Source organism: Passer domesticus, chromosome 2 (assembly GCF_036417665.1).
Source record: "Passer domesticus isolate bPasDom1 chromosome 2, bPasDom1.hap1, whole genome shotgun sequence".
NCBI lineage: Eukaryota > Metazoa > Chordata > Aves > Passeriformes > Passeridae > Passer > Passer domesticus.
In genome coordinates this window covers 490,540-511,292 of record NC_087475.1, presented here as the reverse complement: position 1 = coordinate 511,292, position 20,753 = coordinate 490,540, and the positions used below count along the sequence as shown (strand labels likewise).

Sequence of the window (20,753 nt, the reverse complement as noted above, 5' to 3'; positions counted from 1 at the left end):
GACTGTACTTATGACACTTCCTGGATTTTATTCTACTTTCTTTTCACTGTGAAGGAGCTTCCCAGGTTAAAAATGTTTCTCCTAATTAAAACACAACCTGCAGGAAAGCTCCCAAGCAGCCCTACTGAGTATTTAGGATGCCACCACCCCATTACAATTCCTGGAACTGGGTGTTTGAAGAACCTGGAATTTGGCTGTATTTAACACACATTTTAGGGCAGAGGAACAAAACAAGAACTGATCCTTGGGTGGGCACGCTCAGGTGCAGCAGAACAGTTTGGAAGCACCAGCCCCAAGGAAATCCTGGGAATCCACACCTCCAAAAGGGAGCTGAGGAGCACAAGGCCTGGCACAAGGGAGGAAAAGCAGCACACTCCTCCTGAGAGCTGCACACTCTGCCCAGGGCATCTGCAATCCCAACTCTTTGGCACTCCTGGGAAAGGATTTCTTGGCTTTTTGCCCCTTTTTACCTTCGGATGTTTTCCAGGCCTTCCAGAGATCCTCCACACTGATGAGCTTGTCCTCTCCATGGAAAGTGCTGTGCTTGACTGCTGGGTCATGGTAATTCAAGTCTTCCCTCAAGAACTAGGAGAGGAATTAACAGCAGGATTAAGCTTTGCTTCATCTTATAGGGAGATGAGGAGCATAAAGGAAATTTCTGGATAGTACTAATTGTGATGGGAAAGTTATAATAAATCTGAATTAGAAAAACATGATGGATATATTAGATATATAAGATATACACATCTATCTTTTAAACAGATATAAGTATATTCCCTGCTGTACCCCTGAATATCTCTGTTCCTGGAAAGACCAGCCAGGAAATATTCAGTAAATAAATACGTTAAATTAATTTATAATGGAGTATGGATAATTAATTAGAATGTTTGGTCTTGGGATTCCAGACTTTTCTTTGAATTACAGTAACCCCAAAAATTCACCTAAGTGGCACAATGGAAACAGCTTTATGTCAATTGAGTAAGAACCCAAAAAATATTACTGGATTTGATCTACACCTTCAAATCCCAGCTGGAACAAAAGCCACAGGCAGGAGGGGAGGCAGTTCCACTGCAAAATACAGATAAATCTATGTACCCCAGCTCAGTGGGGGCCCAGAGCAGCTGGGGCTGCCCTGGATCCCTGGCAGTGCCCAAGGCCAGGCTGGGCACTGGGGCTGGAGCAGCCTGGCACAGTGGGAGCTGTCCCTGCCCTGGCAGGGCTGGCACTGGGTGGGATTTGGGGTCCATCCCAACCCAAACCAGGCTGTGAAATCCACCAGAGAACCACTCACATCCCAGAGCCCAACAGGCGGAACCAAGTTCAAGGATAATTCCACATTCCCACCCCCTAGGACAGGATCCCCACACAGGCAGCTCCATCCCTGGGCTCTCCACGTGCAACAGGCTGATCCCACACCCAAAAAACAGCCTGAGGTCTGGAGATGGTGCCTGAGCATCACACAGGGCTCGGACAAGAATGCGGGGAATGTGGAAAACAAGAATGCGGGGAAATGGGGAAAAAGGAGAATGTGGGGAATGTGGAAAATGGGAGAGTGTGGGGAATGGGGAGAATGTGGGGAATGTGGAAAACTGGAGAATTTGGGGAAAAGGGAAAAATGTGGGGAATGTGGAAAATGGGAGAATGTGGGGAATATGGAAAATGGGAGAATGTGGGGAAATGGGGAAAAGGGGAGAATGTGGAAAACAGGAGAATGTGGGGAATGGAGAGAATGTGGGGAAATGTGGAAAAGGGGAGAATGTGGGGAATGGGAGAATTTGGGAAACATGGAACACTGGAGAAGATGGGAAAATGTGGAAAAGGGAGCATTTGGGGAAATGTGGAAATGGGGAGAATGGGAGGAAATGTGGAAAATGGGAGAATTTGGGGAATGTGGGAAATGGAAAAATGTGGGGAATGTGGAAAACATTTGAGAATTTGGGGAATGTGGAAAACATGACAATGTGGGAAATGTGAGCATTTGGGAAATGTGGAAAATGGAGGAATTGGGAAATGTGGGAAATGGGAAAAGGGGAGAATGTGGTAAACATGGCTGCAGCAGGGGCCGAGGCTGGGGCTCCAGCTGTGCCAAGGCCTGGCCCAGGGGCGCTGTCCCCGTGCCCCCGAACGTGGCAATGTCACCCATGTCACCAGCCCTGCTCCTGCTCCAGCTCCAGCTCCGGCTGCAGCACGGTCAGCTGCTGCTCTGTATATTTAGCTCGGGAGCACAGAAGGGAAAGGTGATCCCTCAGCTTCCCCCGGGCTCCAAAACAAACCCAAGGACTCGCTGGAGGGGACGGAGCTGGGCTGGGATGTCCCCATAAACGAGCAGGGACAGGATGCAGGATGGGGCTGGGGCAGCTGGGCTGAGCCCACCAAAGCCTCCTTCAAGCACATTTTCCACCAGTACCTTCTGGGGAAAAGACAAAATCCTGGAGTCCCAGACTGGTTTGGGTTGGGAAGGACCTTAAAGTTTACCCAGTTCCTCCCCTGGCATGGACAGGGGCACCTTCCACCATCCCAGATATTCCAAACCCCAGGCACAAGAACCACTGTGCAGAGCACTGACCTACTTGCAAACCACTGAAAAGCAGCACGTTAAAGATCCCAGTGATCCCAGGCCTGGAGACACCCAAAGCTCTGAGCCCTGGACCAGAGCATTGCCACGGTCCCACCCAGACCACATCCAAGATCCCACCCAGAGCACCCCAGCCTCAGCCAGGCTGTGAATCCACAAGGAAACCGAGTCAAACCCGAGTCTCCCCACCAAGCTCAGGGAAAGACAAACCCTGGTCAAACCAGCCAAAAGCACCAGGACCAGAAGCACTGCTACAAACCCCAGGAGGAGCTGGGATCACAGTGGGAAGACTCAGCCTGGGAATGCTGCTCTTGGTACTCTGAGGCCTCCAACAGCAGGAGGACCTGGAGCTGCTGGAGCGAGCCCAGAGGAGCCATGGAGCTGCTCCAGGGCTGGAGCCCCTCTGGAGCCAGGCTGGGAGAGCTGGGGATGCTCACCTGGAGAGGAGAAGCTCCAGGGAGAGCCCAGAGCCCTGGGCAGGGCCTGAAGGGGCTCCAGGAGAGCTGCAGAGGGACTGGGGACAAACTTGCTGGCTGAAGACACACTCAGAAATGAGCAGATCCACAAAATGGGATTTTCTGGAGGGTTTTTTTCCCCCATAGAATCACAAAATGTGATTCTAAGTTGGGAGGGACCCAACAGGATCATCAAGTCCCAGTCCTGGCTCTTCACAGCCCCAACAATCCCACCTTGTGCCTGAGAGCGTTGTCCAACCTCTCCTTGAACTCCGTTCTGTGGATTTTTTATCTGCAGAAACTCCAGCTACTGAAGTGATTTGTCAAAGCTTCCCATCCCTCCCACATCCCTGGATGTGTGCCAGCCTCCCTCCCCAGCACCAGCTCCCGCTGTGCCCAGCCAGGGGCCAGACCGGCCACGTGCCACGGGCGCACCGTGCGCCCAGCTCCACCCAAGGGACAGAAAACTCCTGTCCCCAAGGCTTCCCCACCCCCTGAGCCCAGGCAGCAGCGGGATCTGGCTCTGGGAGGAGCCACAGAAAGGCTGAGCAGCAACACAAACCTTGTTTCCTGAGGAAACCAGGCTGGCAGCATCCCAGAGCCCTGGCAGCGGGCACCCGCATCCCAAAGAGCCAGAGCTGCCTTTGCTGTGAGCGTGGAGACAGGAATAGATCCCTAATTAGAAGATTTCCCCATGAGGGACAGTTCTTTCACTTTAATCGAGGCCACTGATGTCATCTGAAAGTTCATTGAAGATTCACTTCCCAGCAGGAAAACTGCAAGGAGGATGCATGGACAGCGTGAAGCTGTGGGACAAAACTCCACCCATAATTTATTTTAAAAATACCTGTGTTGTATGTGTGCCCCCTTCTGCCCAGGCAGGGGTTTCAGTCCACACCAAACACTCCCATCACTTACCCCCAAAGGGCAGGGCCAAATTAATAAATGAAAATATAAAGTTCTCAACCTAGCAGGAAAATGGAAGAGTTCCAATCCAGGCTGGACCAGGCTTAGAGCAGCTTGGGATAATGGAAGGTGTCCCTGCCCATGGCAGGTGGTGGAACTGGATGAGGTTTAAAGTCCCTCCCAACCCAGACCATCCTGGAAGCCCATGAACCCCGTAAAAGGTTTAAATTTGAGCCTCCTGCATTCTTCCCAATAATCCCCCAGCAGCTGTCCCCCCACAGCCCGGAGTTAAACCTGACTGCAGGGTCCATGTGGGGGAAGAGTGATAACCTTGACAGGGAGAACACAGCAGGAGCCAGCTCAGAGAGGGAAATTCCTGCAATACCTCACCGAGTGGCTCCAGAGCTTATTGACAGGTGAACTTAATGCAACTTCAATAAAAGCTTAGCAGAGGTAAAGCAGCAACTGCATGGATGGAATCCAGGCACAGGGAATCACTGAGGTTGGAAAAGACTTCCAAAATCATGGAGTCCAACTGTAAATGCAACAACCTGAGCCCTCTGGCTCGGGGCAATCCCAGCACAGCCTGGGGACAATGGACTGGGAGCAGCCCTGGGGACAAGGAGCTGGGATTGCTGGGAGAAGCTCCACAGGCCCTGAAATCCCTGTGCCCTGGGCTGGTGCCACAGTGTGGGCAGCAGGAGAGGGACTGGGATTGTGCCCCTGTGCCCCACTCAGGCTGGACAGCCCTTTCCAGGAGGAATTGTCCCTATGTCCAACCTGAACTTGCCCTGGCCCAGCCTGAGGCCGTTCCCTCTGCTCCTGTCCCTGTTCCCTGGAGCAGAGCCCGACCCCCCCGGCTGTCCCCTCCTGCCAGGGACTTGTGCAGAGCCACAAGGGCCCCTGAGCCTCCTTTGCTCCAGCCTCAGCCTCTCCTGGTGCCCCAGAGCCTTTTCCAGGCCTGCTGCCCTGCCAGAAGCAGAGCAGAGGTGCTGGGAGCAGGAGCAGCCCCGGCAGGGCTCAGCACTCTCAGACCCAGCTCAGAGGGGTCTGGGGAGTGGCACTAAGAGCACCAAGGCAGTGACTCTGGAGCCTCCTGGAAAACCCACTGAATTCCTCCCTCCCTGGCAGTGTCTCTGTGCCAAGGCTCTGAGCACACGTTCCCAGCAGTGTTTGTACCAGGAGCTCCCAGTGCCTCCAGTGGGAGCGGGGGCAAGATTTGCTCAGACATAAAACTGCCAGCTCTGCCCAGCCCTGAGGACACGAGCCTTCTTCCAGATTTAATGCCAGAGAACAGCACACTTGGGCTGAACTGGGCTGCCAGTTCAGCCCAGAGAGGCTGAGCTGCAGCTCCAGCCACCAGGGCAGGGAACTGCCTCCAGGGAAACACCTCAAGTGCTGGAGGAAATGCAACTGGAAGCCTTTCAATTGTTTTCATTACTCAGTCAAGTGGGTTTGAGGCAGAGGGAACAGCCCTGCAAGCTGGCAACAGCCACCCCAAACCAGCAGCTCCGGGCTCCAGGGGCCTGTGCGTGTCCCTGGGGACTGCCACTGCTCCAGAGGGACACTGTGATGGCTGGGCTTGCAAGAGCAGCTGGGGCTGCCCCTGGGTCCCTGGCAGTGCCAAGGCCAGGCTGGACACTGGGCTGGAGCAGCCTGGCACAGGGGAAGGTGTCCCTGCCATGGCACTGGGTGGCACTGGGTGGATTTAAGGTCTCTTTCAATCCAAACCAGTCTGGGATTCTGTCACCTGGGCCTGCAGAGCCACCCGTGAGTGGCAGCAGATCCCTGCACCCACGTGCTTCCTTTCAGCTTCCAACACTCTGCCTTTCCTGTTTAGCTGCCAGTTCTCCCTAGAAGACAAAATTCCTCACCTCCAACGAGCACCCACCACAACTGAGGCAACACTGCAAACAAAGAGCTTTCCCTCTTCCTGCAGACTCTTATTTCCATCAGTCTTGTGTAAATAAAGAACAACAACTTTCCTTCTCTTCAATCCTTTATCAGCTAAAATGTCCAAGGCTGACACAACAAAAAGCTGCTCCTTTTTTTGCACTGAGCACACATGGCTTGAAATCTCTTTAGTTGGCTGCTGGAAGAATGCAGTAAACATATCATGGAATGGTTTGGGTTGGGAGGGACATTAAAGCTCACTTCATTCCATCCCCTGCCACGGGCAGGGCACCTCTTCCACTATCCCAGGCTGCTCCAAGCTTCATCCAACCTGGCCTCGGACACTGCCAGGGATGGAACAGCCACAGCTGCTCTGACAACAATGAAGGGACTCCAAACCCCCAGCAGGGAGGAGAAGCCCCAGCCAGCACTGGTGACAGTGCTGAGACACCCCTTGGACCATCTCAAGGTGACACGTGGCTTCCTCTGTGCTGAGGAGGAGGCACCAAGCCCAGGGGCAGCCCTGGCCACAGCAGCCTGACTGTGAGAACAGCCCCAGCACTGGGCTGGGCAAGGCCCTGGTCACACCTTGGGCTTGAAGTTTCTCCGTTCTGTTTTGGTGTGCAGCTTTTAGCTTTATGTTAGGTGTTACTGGGATCTTTTCACAGGGTGGGGAAGACAAAAGTATCCCATTCTAGCTGGAGACTCAAGGACAATCTCTTCCAACTTCAGGCCCAAAGCACAAACAACGTGAAAAGAGGAGGGTGGGCAAGCGAGCAAGGAGGATGAAACTTCATCATTTGAAGCTATTAATTGGACAGTTAACTGTATGCAAATGGACTAAAACTTATAAAAATGGGAGATCTCATGACCAAGCCCTGTTTGCCTCCATCTCTGCCATCCGGGCAGAGCCACGACTGTGGCTGCGGTCCTGCCAGGGCGTGACCTTTGAAGGCCCTCCAATAAATACCCTCTTCACTCTCCTGGCTCCATGCAGCCCCACGGGGCGCAGCCCGGCCGCTGTGACTGACCTCGTCGCTCTCCTCCACGTCCACATTGCCATTGGCGTCGTCGTCCATCTGCTTGTGGATGTTGCGCACGGCCTCGAAGCTCAGCTGCTCGTCCTCGTCGTGGCACAGGGCCTTGTCGATGCGGCAGAACTCTGCAAGGGCACAGGGCACCACGTCAGGCAGCAGCCCTGAGCCCCTCAGGCAGCAGCACCAGCCCCCGGCGTGGCCCGGCAGTGCCCGGGCTGCCATGGTGGGCACAGCCCACGGAGCCGGGCAGGGCAGGGCAGGGTGTCCCTCCCAGCTCAGCCCTCCACACTGCCATGGGGCAGCTCTCCCAGCAGGGCAGGGTGCAGTCCCAGCCCAGCCCTCCACACTGCCATGGGGCAGCTCTCCCAGCAGGGCAGGGTGCCCCTCTCAGCCCAGCCCTCCACACTGCCATGGGGCAGCTCTCCCAGCAGGGCAGGGTGCCCCTCTCAGCCCAGCCCTCCACACTGCCATGGGGCAGCTCTCCCAGCAGGGCAGGGTGCCCCTCTCAGCCCAGCCCTCCACACTGCCATGGGGCAGCTCTCCCAGCAGGGCAGGGTGCAGTCCCAGCCCCCCACACTGCCGTGGGACAGCTCTCCCAGCAGGGCAGGGTGCAGTCCCAGCCCTCCACACTGCCATGGGGCAGCTCTCCCAGCAGGGCAGGGTGCCCCTCTCAGCCCAGCCCTCCACACTGCCATGGGGCAGCTCTCCCAGCAGGGCAGGGTGCAGTCCCAGCCCCCCACACTGCCGTGGGACAGCTCTCCCAGCAGGGCAGGGTGCAGTCCCAGCCCTCCACACTGCCGTGGGACAGCTCTCCCAGCAGGGCAGGGTGCAGTCCCAGCCCTCCACACTGCCATGGGGCAGCTCTCCCAGCAGGGCAGGGTGCAGTCCCAGCCCTCCACACTGCCATGGGGCAGCTCTCCCAGCAGGGCAGGGTGCAGTCCCAGCCCTCCACACTGCCATGGGGCAGCTCTCCCAGCAGGGGCTGGCTCCTGCCCACAGCCCCAGCTCCACGTCTCCCTTGGAGGCTGTTGGTGTTGGCACCACGTGCAGCCGGGGCGTTTGGGGAGGAAGAGCTGTGTGTTTATAAAACATGGCAATTAAAACCCTTCCCTCTTCCTGATTATGGAACAGGCTCTTCTGGCTGCTTTTCACATCATTTTGTACTTTCTAAGACTAACACTTTACATTTTGCTGCGTGCCTGAGTCCATGCAAGCACCAAATAGGGCTGATCCAGCTCTTCCATGGCACTGCCAGGTGGTGACACGAGACTCAGGGATGGGGAATCCAGGGATCTGGGCAGGCTGGAGAGCTGGGACCATGCCAAGGCCATGGAGCTCAGCAGGACCAAGTGCAAGGTGCTGCAGGGGCTGGGGGTGTTCACCTGCAGAAGAGATACCTGAGAGCCCCTTCCAGGGCCTAAAGGGGTGGCAGGAGAGGGGCTGGGGACAAGGGGATGGCTTCCCACTGACAAGATGGCCTGGACAAAGATGCAGGCTCCTGCAGAGGCAGGGCTGGTGTCCTGCTGCTCCCCAAACCTCGGGGAGTTTACTCCATGCTAACTCATGTCTGTCCATGTGGCCAGGGGAGTCCAGCAGCACTGGGAACTGGGGTCCAAACCAGTGAGTGAACTGGGAACCCTCCCCAGGGCTGTCCACTTCCCCAGGGCTCTCCTGAAGGGACACCCGGAACCACACGGACCTCAGAAGAGCACTGGATGCCCTGAGGCTGGCTTGGAGAGATTTGGGGCTCCTCTCCTACCCTGCCGGACCTCAGAAGAGCACTGGATGCCCCGAGGCTGGCTTGGGGAGATTTGGGGCTCCTCTCCTACCCTGCCGGACCTCAGAAGAGCACTGGATGCCCCGAGGCTGGCTTGGGGAGATTTGGGGTTCCTCTCCTACCCTGCCGGACCTCAGAAGAGCACTGGATGCCCCGAGGCTGGCTTGGGGAGATTTGGGGCTCCTCTCCTACCCTGCCAGAGCTCTCTCGTGGCTCAGAACTTTGGCTGGGCCTTTCTGTGCTGGCTGCTCCCGCTATCTCCGAGGCAGCGAGCAGGGACACGAGATGGTCTCTGTGTTTATGCTGCCCTTGGACACGACTCCAGAAGGAAAAATGAAGCCAGGCTAAACGATATCTCCCAAAATATTACATGGTTATCTTGTTCCGAGCCTGTGCTTGTTGTTGCAGGGGAGAACATGGCAACGCTGTAGCAAAGTTTGGATTATAGGAAGGGAAGGTCGTGTTATTGTAAAAATGGGTTTATTCAGATTAACCCCCTCCCGACCACGCAACTCCTGAGCCCTGGCTCAGGTCTGTCCAAGGGGTTCAACCAGGGAAAGAGACCTGAAGGGATGCAGGATTGGAGGAGTCAAGGATTGAGGGGCTCCTGCCCAGATTTCCTACCACCCCAAGGACAACCCCTGGGTATTTGCAGCACAAATGCCAGGAATGAAGATCGACTGAGAGCAGCAGCAAGAGCAATAAAACAAGGCTTTCAAGAGCTGCCAGGTGCTGATAATCAGCTACACCATCAACAGCAATCAAACCAAACCCGGGAGGAATGCGGCGCTTTCATCAAGACCAAAAGGAGCCTGAATACGGGGCACAGTGATTTAATCAGCAGAGAACCCTGAAGTGGTAACAGAACGATCCCAACATTTCAGCAGCCACTATGGGCTGCTCATTCCCCTGCCTGTTATCTCCCCGGGCAGGAATACCCAAATGAAGGAACAAAGACCAGCACCAACCACTTTGCCTAAGACTGATGGAAGATTAAGCCTAAAGATCCTATCACGGAATCGTCCTTTGTGTGGGAAGGGACCTTAAAGCTCATCCACACCTTCCACTGTCCCAGGCTGCTCCAAGCAGCTTTGCAATACTGCAACCAGGCTATTCCAACACACCTTCAGCGAACAAAAGCCTCAAAATGACTGCGAAATTGGCTTTGTTTAAGTAGAACAGCCACGAACAGAACGTCCAGCCCTGACTTTTGGCCCAGCAGCCTCCCCAGGAGACACCTGCTGCCTGGTGCTCCCAGGGCTGTGGCTCCTGGAGCACCACATCACCGCATCACCTCCACTCGCACCCCGCCCTCTGAGTCACCGGGAACCTTGTGTCTCCATCCCGCTGCTCGGCGGCTGCAGCCCTGCTCTTTATCTCCCACCATCGGCTCACAGCCTGCCTGTGCCCCGCCGAGCAGAACAAAGAGTCCCTTGTCCCTCCCCAGGGGTGCCTTTGATGGGCCATTAACCGGGGCACATCAACACGGGCCGGCCTCACATTCCTGCTGCTCCTTCCATCCCTCCTGCTGGCCCTCCCATCCCTCCTGCTGCTCCTTCCATTCCCCCTGTCCCACTTCCATCCCTGCTGCTGCCCCTTCCATCCCTCCTGCTCCTCACATCCCTCTTGCCGGCTTTACATCCCTCCCGCTGGCCCTTCCACCCCTTCCATTCCCCCTGACCCTCTTCCATCCCTCCTGCCGGCCTTACATCCCTCCCGCTGGTCCTTCCACCCCTTCCATTCCCCCTGCCACTCTTCCATTCCTCCTGCTGGCCCTCCCATCCCTCCTGCTGCCCCTTCCATTCCCCCTGCTCCCCCTTCCATCCCTCCCGCTGGTCCTTCCATGGTCCTTCCACCCCTTCCATTCCCCCTGCTCCCCTTCCATCCCTCCTGCTGGCCCTTCTATTCCTCCTGCTGGCCCTTCCATCCTTCCTGCCCCTTCCACTCCTGCCCCTTCCATTCCCAATCCCCTTTCCATTTCCCCTGCTCCCCCTCCATCCCTCCTGCCCCTTCCATCCCTCCTACCCCTTGGGGCTCTCTGTCCCCACCAAAGGCACTCTGCAGCCTCTGCTCGGGGCTCCTGCTGCCACCCCAAAGGTGCCCCCACCCAGATCATCAAAGGACCCTGAGGCTGAAGTGCTGGAATTTCACTGAGCTGGAATTTCACTGAGCCCTGGAGCTTGGAAAAGCCCTTGGAGACCTCGAGTCCAGGTGTCCCCCAGCACTGCCAAGGCCACCACTGACCGTGTCCCCAAGTGCCACACCAGTGAAATCCAGCCAGGGATGTGACTGCACCTGTGCCAGGGCTGGACAACATCTCCCGTTAAGGAATTCCTCCCAATATCCAACCTGAACCTCCCCGGTGCAATTTGAAGCCATTTTCACCTACCACGGAAAGCATTTTGGGGTGGTTTTGTAACAGATGACAAAGATGTGTCTTATGGTGGTCCTGGCTGGCACAAGTCACCCAGAGAAGCTGAGGAGGCTCCAGCCATGGGACCACCCAAAACTCAAGAGGACATGGCCCTGGACCAGCAACTCTGGGCAGGGCTGGAGAGGACGACCTCCAGAGCTCCCCTGGAACATCACTTCATTCCAGACCTTTCCTTTCTCATGGGAGAGTCTCTCTAACGAGGATCTTGTTTGTTTAATTTCCCTCGATTTCCTTCTGCGAGGTCCCATTATCTCCAATAATGCCCCAAGCCCCCGCAGCTCCCAGCTCTGCAGCAGCAGCCCTGGGGACAGCACCGAACAGCAGCTTAATTATTACAATTGTCATTTACATAACTGGCTTTTATAAACACCGGGAGGGCAGCCAAGGAAAAAAGCCCTATATTTGGGGAAAAAGAACTGTTTACATATTTCACCCGTGTAAACAAGGGCTCGGATGAACTTCCGTGCTCAGGGTTCCTCCCCTGGAACTCTGGGTTTCAACTCAAAAATGCCAAGGACAACTTGAGGAATTTTAACGAAGGCACTAAGCTGTGAGGGGTGTATCCAGAGATTGCCATTCCCTCCGGAGGGGTAAGGAATAGCAAAGGAACCCTGGAAACCCTGACATCTTGCACTGCTGCAGAGCAGCAGCACAGAGAGCAAGGCTAAAAGGGCACAGTAATAATCCTGAGTTTGCAGCTCCGATTCCCAAACATCAGAGCCTGATGGAGCTATGAGAGCATCCAGCGATTCCCAGTGTCAGGGAAGAACTCTGAGGGGTTTTATACTTCCAGCTGACACTGTACAGCTTGTTTACTAGAGAGAACTGTCAGACTCCAGGTCTAACGCACCACACTCAGCCACAAACACATGGGAAATTCACATAGAAATCCCTTTTGTCAAAAAAAAAAAAAAAAAGGGATTTATCAAACAGAATCAGGACTCTAGCACATGCTTGTTCTCCTGTTCCTTCTGACCTACTTTCCCTGGCAGACTCCTTCCCTGGGAGGTGCAGAGCCAGGGCACCAAGTCTTGCCCTGGGCAGGCAGCAACCCAGAGAGCAGGGCTGGATGGGATCTTGGCCATGAGGAATTGTTCCCTGGCAGGGTGGGCAGGGCTGGCACAGGGTGCCCAGAGCAGCTGGGGCTGCCCCTGGATCCCTGGCAGTGCCCAAGGCCAGGCTGGGCACTGGGGCTGGGAGCCATGGAAGGTGTCCCTGCCCTGGCAGGGTGGCACTGGGTGGGATTTAAGGTCCCTACCAACCCACATCAGTCTGTGATTCCATGACAACACAGACCTCATCCATGTCCCACCTCCCTTCTAGTGTGGAAACTCCTAGAGTGAGTCTCCCAGCAGTTTTGGGATGTGGGACCTGGCAGCTGCAGGGAGTTTGCTCAGAGCACACCAAGGAGAGCCTTCAAGTATCTGCTGAACAGGGAATTATCCCCATGCTCTTGCTCCTGGGCTCCCATCACCCTTGGGACAGCAGGGTCTGGAGCAGCTCAGCAGGGACTCACTGCACTCAGCCAGCTTTCCACCCCATGGAATCCCACACTGGCTGGGGTTGGGAGGGCCCTTAAAGCCCATCCCGTGCCACCCCAGCCAGTCCCAGCTTGCTCCAACCCTTCAGTGACTGTGGAAGTTTTAGCAGGAGCTCAAGGAGACTTTTTTCCTCTAAGGGAGCTCCTTGCACAATGCAAAAAAACAAATTCTTGTACCCAAGTCAGATTAAACAGTCTAGAAAAAATGTAAATCCAAGCAGAGGTTGGACTGTTTGATCTCCGAGAGACTTTCAAAGAAGTACCAACACCCTCGGGTCTCTGCTGGAAGGACCAGCCCTGAACGTTCACAAACCATTTAATAACAGTGCCCAGGGAAACAGGCTGTAGCCAGCTCCTGGGGCCAGAGCTGTCTCTGCTCTGGGAGTGCCCCCTGTCTCAGGATCAGCACAACAAAGCCACACAGGGTCACGCTGATGCAGGAGGAAGCCCTGTGTGATCCACGGCTGAACACAGCCACAGGAAGGAATTAAGCAGCAAAGGGAGGTTATTGTACAGTCATGAACTTACACTCAATTAAAACCTTCAAATTCCTTCCCCAAATGGGCTCCTCTCCTTGGCACGCGCTCAGCATTTATTTACTACCATCAATTCTCTCACCACTGAGTGCAATCAGCCCTTTTCATCCTCTCCATGCACCAATTTACTGATTTAATGTCAGCCCATTGCTTCCAAACATCCTCCCCCTTCCCTTCCCTGCAGCAGCACAGCCCTTTCATCCCTGGCTTCCACCCAGTGCCCCCACCAGAACTTTGTCACCCCACTTTTCATCAAGTGCTTCACTCTTTCCACCCCATTAAAACAACACACACCCCCAAATCACACACAACCCCAAAAGACAAGGCTGGTGTTTGTTGGAGTGGGAACACATGCCCCCATCTCCATCCCCACCATCTGCCTGTCCTGGCAGTGCCCACCCCTCCTGCTGCCCATGCTGTCCCAACACACGATCCCCTCTAGCTGGGAACACCCCCACCGTGTCCCGCAGAGTTTTTGGGAATGACTCCACCCTCGCTGTGGCTCCCAAACCTCCCCAGAGCAGATCTGGGCACCCCGGCCTGGGTGCTCCCCTCCAAGTGCCAACTTCACCCATTTCCTTCCGCAGGGATGGATCTCTGTGTGCTTTCCTCAGCCCAAGGCCTGGGGAACATTTCTCCTGGGCTGAACAAATAAGATAGCAGAGGTTGTTCTGGTACCACCCTGTCAGGCACAGCGGCTCTGCCCACGGGCAGCTCCAAAATACCACGTCAGGGCCTTCTCTGAGGAGCAGCAGAAGCCAAAACATCCCGTGGGCAGGGAAGTTCTAAGGAGCTGAAATAACTGGAGATTGGGTTACTTCATAACCATAAACCATGTAATCTGACTGCTGACATATTCCTACCCCACAGTGGAACAAAACTGAATCATCTGAACTGCAGCCACAGCCAGGGCCATCCAAAACTGATGGGAGAGGGACTTTTAACACAGGCAGACACTGAGAGGACATGAGAAATGGTTTTAAACTAAGAGAGGTGAATTAGATTGGAGACTAGGGGAAATTTCTCCCTGTGAGGGTGGTGAGGCCTTGGCCCAGAGAAGCTGTGGCTGCCCCTGGATCCCTGGAAGTGCCCAAGGATGGGATTTGGACCAGCCTGGGATAGTGGAAGGTGTCCTGCCCATGGCAGGGGGTGACCAGATCAGCTTTGTGGTTCCTTCCAGCTCAAACCACTGTAGGATTCTGTGATTCCATGCGTTGGGAATGCTCTGCAAAGCCCTGGCAGTGCTGTGCACCAGAGGAATCCACGGGACTGGACAATCCTGTGGCACCTGCTCCAGTTCTCAGGGACCCAGGATCAACATTCCTGCTCTGCAAAGGGATAGGATTATCCCATGGCCCACACCAGCTCTCCAGTGATTTTCAGAATCCCAAAATGGTTTGTGTTGGGAAGAACCTCAAAGATCATCGAGTCTCACTCCCTGCCATGTCAGGGACACCTTCCACTGTCCCAGGCTGCTCCAAGCCCCATCCAAGGTGGCCTTGGACACTTCCAGGGATCCAGGAGCAACCAGAGCTTCTGTTCAGCGTACTCTGAAAGACTCCCAGTGAGGGGTGGGAAGGAATCCAAGTCCCCCTGAGCCCCCGTGCCAGCCGTGAGTCACCGCTCCAGGCAGCCCCAGCCCACGGCACCGAGTGCTGGCTGCTGCACACTGGGATCCAAAGCCATAATCATGGAGTGAAAGAGAAATCTGAAAGCCAGGAAACCACATAATGGATGAGTGAGTCATCCCTGCCTGAAAAATTGAAGATGCCAAAGAAATCTTAGAAGTCAAAGAAAAGCCCACACCATTGCTGCTGTTCCATCCTGCCACCCCTGAGCCAGCAGATCCATCCCTGCAGCACTGCCTGTCCAAAGCCAGCATTCCCAGGGCCAGCTCTGGGCAAAGAACACCTGCAGCAGGAAAGAGCTCGAGATACAGAAGCAAAAATTTTGGTAGCTTTGACAAGGCAACGGAAGTACAGAACTCCTGTCTTGCAGTCAGAATTTATTGAGAAATCGTAGAATGGCAGAAAGGCTCATGTTGGGAGGGACCTCACAGCCCAGCCAGTGCCAGCCCTGCCATGGACAGGGACACCTCCCACTGTGCCAGGCTGCTCCAGCCCCATCCCAGCTAGTCTTAGCACTGGCAGCCATTCCCTGGGTGCTGTCCCTGCAGGCCTTGTCCCCAGTCCCTCTGCAGCTCTCCTGGAGCCCCTTCAGGCCCTGCCAGGGGCTCTGAGCTCTGCCTGGAGCTTCTCCTCTCCAGGTGAGCCCCCCCAGCTCTCCCAGCCTGGCTCCAGCCTCTCCACGGCCTCCTCTGGACTTGTTCCCACAACTCCATGTCCATTCCAAGCTGGAGGCCCAGGATGGAGAGCTCAGAGCTGACCCAAAATCCAGGCTCACAGCCCAGCTCAGTCTCACTTCACAGCCTCACGGGATGGCTGAGGGAGCCCAGGGCCCCAGGAGCAATGTGGACCTTCAGAAGGGCTCTTCCCTGCATTTCCTGGCCTCTTCCTCCTCCTCCCCAGCAGCCCAGGACTGCCCTGCTCCCTTCCCAGACTTTCTGCATAATTACTCCAAGGGAAGCAGCACCATTGCCATGCTGCCGTACAAGGACAACTTCTCCCAATTCCAGCCTTATTTATCCCTCATGTGTCTCACCAAGAACTGATGATTCCCATGTTCACAGGAGCCCTGCAGAGCAGGAAACAGGGTGACAACAGCCCCTGCTTGGCCATGGCACACGCTGCACAATCTGCTTTTGCTCCAGCCAGAAGGGATGAGCTGCTCCCAAACCACCCACGCTGCTGCAGCCAGCTCGTGCCTTTCCCAGCTAAGTCCTTCCCTTCCACTGAAGGACAGCACTCCAAGACCTGTCCCTAGATTCCATCAGCTGATCCCACAGGAAATCCCTAACCCTAACCTCAATTATCCAACCTCACCAACAGCCTGCAGCCATCACCTTGACTTCTCTGGGAATAAAAACCCATCCCAGTGATCCCGCTACCCTCTAATTCCCCCCAAACTCAAGCAAAGCCACTCTCCTGCATAATTCCCTTCACACAAGGATCAGGACAGCAGCAAAGGGGGACCCAAGGCAGATGTGGATCCTGGCACACGGAGGAGAAGAAAGCCAAACGCATGGGAAGAAGGGAGAAAAGAGCTTGTGAATAACACAAGTCCACAAAAAAGCCAAGTTCTGTTATTCTTGGTGCTCACAGACCTGTTTGGTTCCAGGCACAAACGGCCACAGTGGGAATCCCAGAAGAACAACAAGATCACTGCCTGTGCAGTGCCTCTGCAGTGGAATGCCACCAGATCCCACGTGGGACACGGTCAGTGACATGGCAGGACAAGGGGTTAAACGGGGAAGAAAGTGACATCTCTTTGCAGGACAGGCTGCAGGAGAGCAGTCACACCGCTCTCAAGGGGTAATCCTGACCTCCACTCACGCCTGGGGAGGAGCAAGACTCTTCCCAGAAAACCCCACACATCTTTTTTCCACTAAATGTCACTACAAAAAATCACCCCAAGCCCCAGGTACTTCCTTTCCCTGTGCCCAGTTACTGCCAGGAGACACCACACAGTACACAGGGTGGCAGAGTGTGAAAAACAGCAATTTAGGGGCAGCACCAGCAGCACAAATGAAAATAAATCCCTGTTCTAGCAGGCAAAGGTCATTCACATTAGGCAAAGATCATTTCCACATTAGGAAAACAGCAGTTTGAAAGTCTTTTCCCTTCCTTGCCAGCCACACGTGAGCACTTGGGGTTACATCAGGGCCTGGAGAATGAGAGAATCCCAGAATACCCTGAGCTGAAGGGACCCATGGGATCCCCCAGTGCCACCCCTGCCCTGCCCAGAGCCCCCAGCCCCAGCCTGGGCACCCCTGGCAGTGCTGGCCAAAGGCTCCTGGAGCTCTGGCAGCCTCGGGGCCGTGCCCATTCCCTGGGCAGCCTGGGCAGTGCCAGCAGCCTCTGGGGAAGAGCCTTTCCCTGCCCTGCAGCCTGGCCTGGCCTAGCCTCAGGTGCTCCCTCAGGTAGAAAAAATCCTCCATGGATAGGATGGGCAAACAGCAATGATCCCAAACCTACAAGGCAGGTGCTCCTGAATTCTAAACCTCCTGCCCCAAAGTGAAACTGCTGGTTTTCAATCCAGTGGGGAAATGAGAAGCCCCCCCAGCTCTGAGTGGCACCGTGCCAGCAGTGAATGAGCCCTGCCTGCCTGGAGCTGCCTCACTGAAAAGGTTGTTACTAAAAAAACAATTTAAAAAGAAAGTCTTGAAATGAGTCACTGTGGAACCAAGATTAAATTGTGAATTTTATGCTTTGCTACACTGGAAGATGGAAATGCTACTTTCGGAGGAGGCAATGGGGAGATTCAACCCTCAGATAAAAAACACCTCTCCTAAAGTGGCTGTTTTCTGAGGGCGATCAGGGAAAGAGGAACTTTCTAGAACAGATACAGACCAAGAGCAGCACTGGAACCCTGAGGCTCCTCATCTCAGCAGGGTCCTGGCAGTGCTGGGGCAGCACAAGGTGACACAAAACGCAAAGTGCCACCTCTAGGCCATGAAACCTGGGGGGTGAGAGCAGCAGCTGCCACAACCAGAAGGGAATCCCCAAAACCAGAAGGGAATCCCAAAATCCCTGAGGCTGGCAGAGCCGTGCCAGCCCAGGCAGTGCCAGCTGTGCCCCATGGCCACCTTGTCCCCAGCCCAGAGCACTCAGTGCCACCTGCAGGGGACACCTGCAGGGATGGGCACTGCCAAGCTCCCTGGGCAGCCCCTGCCAAGGCCTGAGCACCCTTTCCATGGGCAAATTCCTGCTGCTGGCCCAGCTGAGCCTGCCCTGGCCCAGCCTGAGGCCGTTCCCTCTTGTGCTGTCAAGGGGGACAGAGAGAAGGAAGGGGAGAACGGAAGGAGGGAATGCTTTCCAGAGATGACAAGTGGCGATTCCAGCAGCTCCTGAAACCTCACCCTTGGTCTGAAAAATCCACATGGAGAGGCAGCTCCCACACCTGGCTTCCCTGAGGACCAGGAGACACACTTGTGCTTTAGGAACAGCAGGGATTTCAGAGCGATCCCAAACCTCAGATGCTCAGATGCTCTTTCCCTGAACATAGATTTTGCAAAATCCTCCAGGTCCTTTGCAGCAATAAAGAGGCTTCAAAAGACAAGCTGGGAACTCCTTGGACAACATACTCTTCATCCTCAGCACACAGGGAAGAGCTCTGATGCAACCCCTGTTGCAGTTCAGCACTTTAAACTGATGTTGTGTAAGCAAAAACCCAAGGAAGGAAACCCCCCAAACCTTCCCTGAGCCCAGCTCCAGTGCCACCCCACAGATGCTGGGCAGGGAATGGCACAGGCCAGGCCGGTGTGAGGGATAAGGAAACACCCTCAGAGTTTCAGTGAGGGGATAAATCACCGGGCAGGGAATGGCACAGGGGATAAATCACTGGGCAGGGAATGGCACAGGCCAGGCTGGTGTGAGGGGTAAGGAAACACCCTCAGAGTTTCAGTGAGGGGATAAATCACCGGGCAGGGAATGGCACAGGGGATAAATCACTGGGCAGGGAATGGCACAGGCCAGGCCGGTGTGAGGGGTAAGGAAATGCCCCCGGAGTTTCAGTGAGGGGATAAATCACCGGGCAGGGAATGGCACAGGCCGGTGTGAGGGGTAAGGAAACACCCTCAGAGTTTCAGTGAGGGGATAAATCCCTGGGCAGGGAATGGCACAGGCCAGTGTGAGGGGTAAGGAAACACCCTCAGAGTTTCAGTGAGGGGATAAATCCCTGGGCAGGGAATGGCACAGGCCAGTGTGAGGGGTAAGGAAACACCCTCAGAGTTTCAGTGAGGGGATAAATCACTGCGCAGGGAACAGCACAGGCCAGGCCGCTGTGAGGGATAAGGAAACACCCTCAGAGTTTCAGTGAGGGGATAAATCCCTGGGCAGGGAATGGCACAGGCCGGTGTGAGGGGTAAGGAAACACCCTCAGTTTCAGTGAGGGGATAAATCACTGCGCAGGGAACAGCACAGGCCAGGCCGCTGTGAGGGCCCGAGCCGCGCTCCCGGAGCCCCACCGCGGCACAGACAGTGCTCAAAGCAGCACTCCAAGGGCAAACAAATAAATTGCTCAGGCGCCTTCCCCAGCGCCCCATAAATCCTGCAGGCACAGGGGGCAGAAGGTGGGAGCTCTGTGTGCAGGAGCCGTGCCCAGCAGAGCTGCAGGCCTGCTCTGGGACCGGCGCGGCTCTCCCTGCCCTCACAGCCCTGGCCCAGCCTCACAAAGCACAAACCCAGAGCTGAGTGAGCCCAGAGCCATGGACAGGGCTCTGGGATCCCGCTCCTCACTCCCATCCCACAGCTGGGCACACTGCACTGCAATATTCCCCATGGCAGCAGTGCCCTGCAGTAACAGCTCCCTCGGAATTCCCCTCAGCAGAGCACACAGAGCACAGCACACACAGCTCAAACTGCACCAAACTGCACCTGGGAGGGGTTTGGGACCACCCCGGGAACGTGGCGCAGAGTCCGTGGGTGCCATGAACACAGAACGCTTCATTTAGCAGAATTAATTACAGACCAGCACAGCTTCCAGCCAGCTGAGGCTGCCTCGGAGATGTGCTTCAAATCACAGGAAGTGGCCTTGACTTATTTAAAAAGATTCTTGTTCCCAAACACAGTGGGAGGGACCAACACTTTCTGCATGACATCAACTGCCAAACTTGAGAAAGAAAACAGCAGCTTTCCGTGTGAAAATTAAAAATAAAATATTTTCAATATAAAAAAAAAAAAGAGAGACTTAACGAAATTATTCATGAACAGTTTAAAAGTAAAATTCTTAAAATACCTGAACCTGGTCTCTTCTTGAAAGAGACACAGAAATCCATCCAATGTCACTCCTGCCATGGCAGGGACACCTCCCACTGTGCCAGGCTGCTCCAGCCCCAGTGCCCAGACTGGCCTTGGGCACTGCCAGGGATCCAGGGGCAGCCCCAGCTGCTCTGGGCACCCTGTGCCAGCCCTGCCCACCCTGCCAGGGAACAATTCCTCATGGCCAAGATCCCATCCATTGCTGCCCGCTGGCACTGGCAGCCATTCCCTGGGTGCTGTCCCTGCAGCCCTTGTCCCCAGTCCCTCTGCAGCTCTCCTGGAGCCCCTTCAGGCCCTGCCAGGGGCTCTGAGCTCTCCTGGAGCTTCTCCTCTCCAGGTGAGCCCCCCCAGCTCTCCCAGCCTGGCTCCAGAGCTCCTCTGGGCCCTCTCCAGCAGCTCCAGGTCCTTGCTATGCAGGGACCCCCAAAGTGGAGCAGCCCTGCTGTGGGGTCAGCCCAGGGAAAGGGGTTTGGGGCTGAAGCTGCTATTCCTGCTGGAGGAGGGCAGAGCCCATCCCAGCCAATCCCACTCCCATATCACCTGGCTGGAATTTTTATTTGCCCGGAGTTTTGGACACTTCACTTGGAAGGAAAAAAGCATTTGTAAGGAAAAATAAATGTTACTTTTTCATATAAGTCCTCTGTCTTCAGGCTACATCAGCTGATCTGAAAAAAAAATCCCCAAAACCCAAAAAAGGAAGCTGAGTTTCTCTCTGTCAACTC

At 55.3% G+C, this 20,753-nt stretch overlaps 1 protein-coding gene across 10 annotated transcripts in view; it reads right to left on the bottom strand.

Moving 5' to 3' along the window:
- Nucleotides 1–20,753, bottom strand: part of STIM1 (stromal interaction molecule 1) — a 72,145-nt gene that overhangs the window by 40,710 nt on the left and 10,682 nt on the right. For all 10 annotated transcript variants that reach the window (XM_064404987.1, XM_064405000.1, XM_064405007.1 and 7 more), the window contains exons 2-3: nucleotides 6,861–6,991; nucleotides 471–585 (exon numbers count right to left, since the gene is read on the bottom strand). In XM_064404987.1, coding sequence (XP_064261057.1) covers nucleotides 471–585; nucleotides 6,861–6,991 — 246 coding nt within the window. The remainder of the gene's footprint in view (nucleotides 1–470; nucleotides 586–6,860; nucleotides 6,992–20,753) is intronic.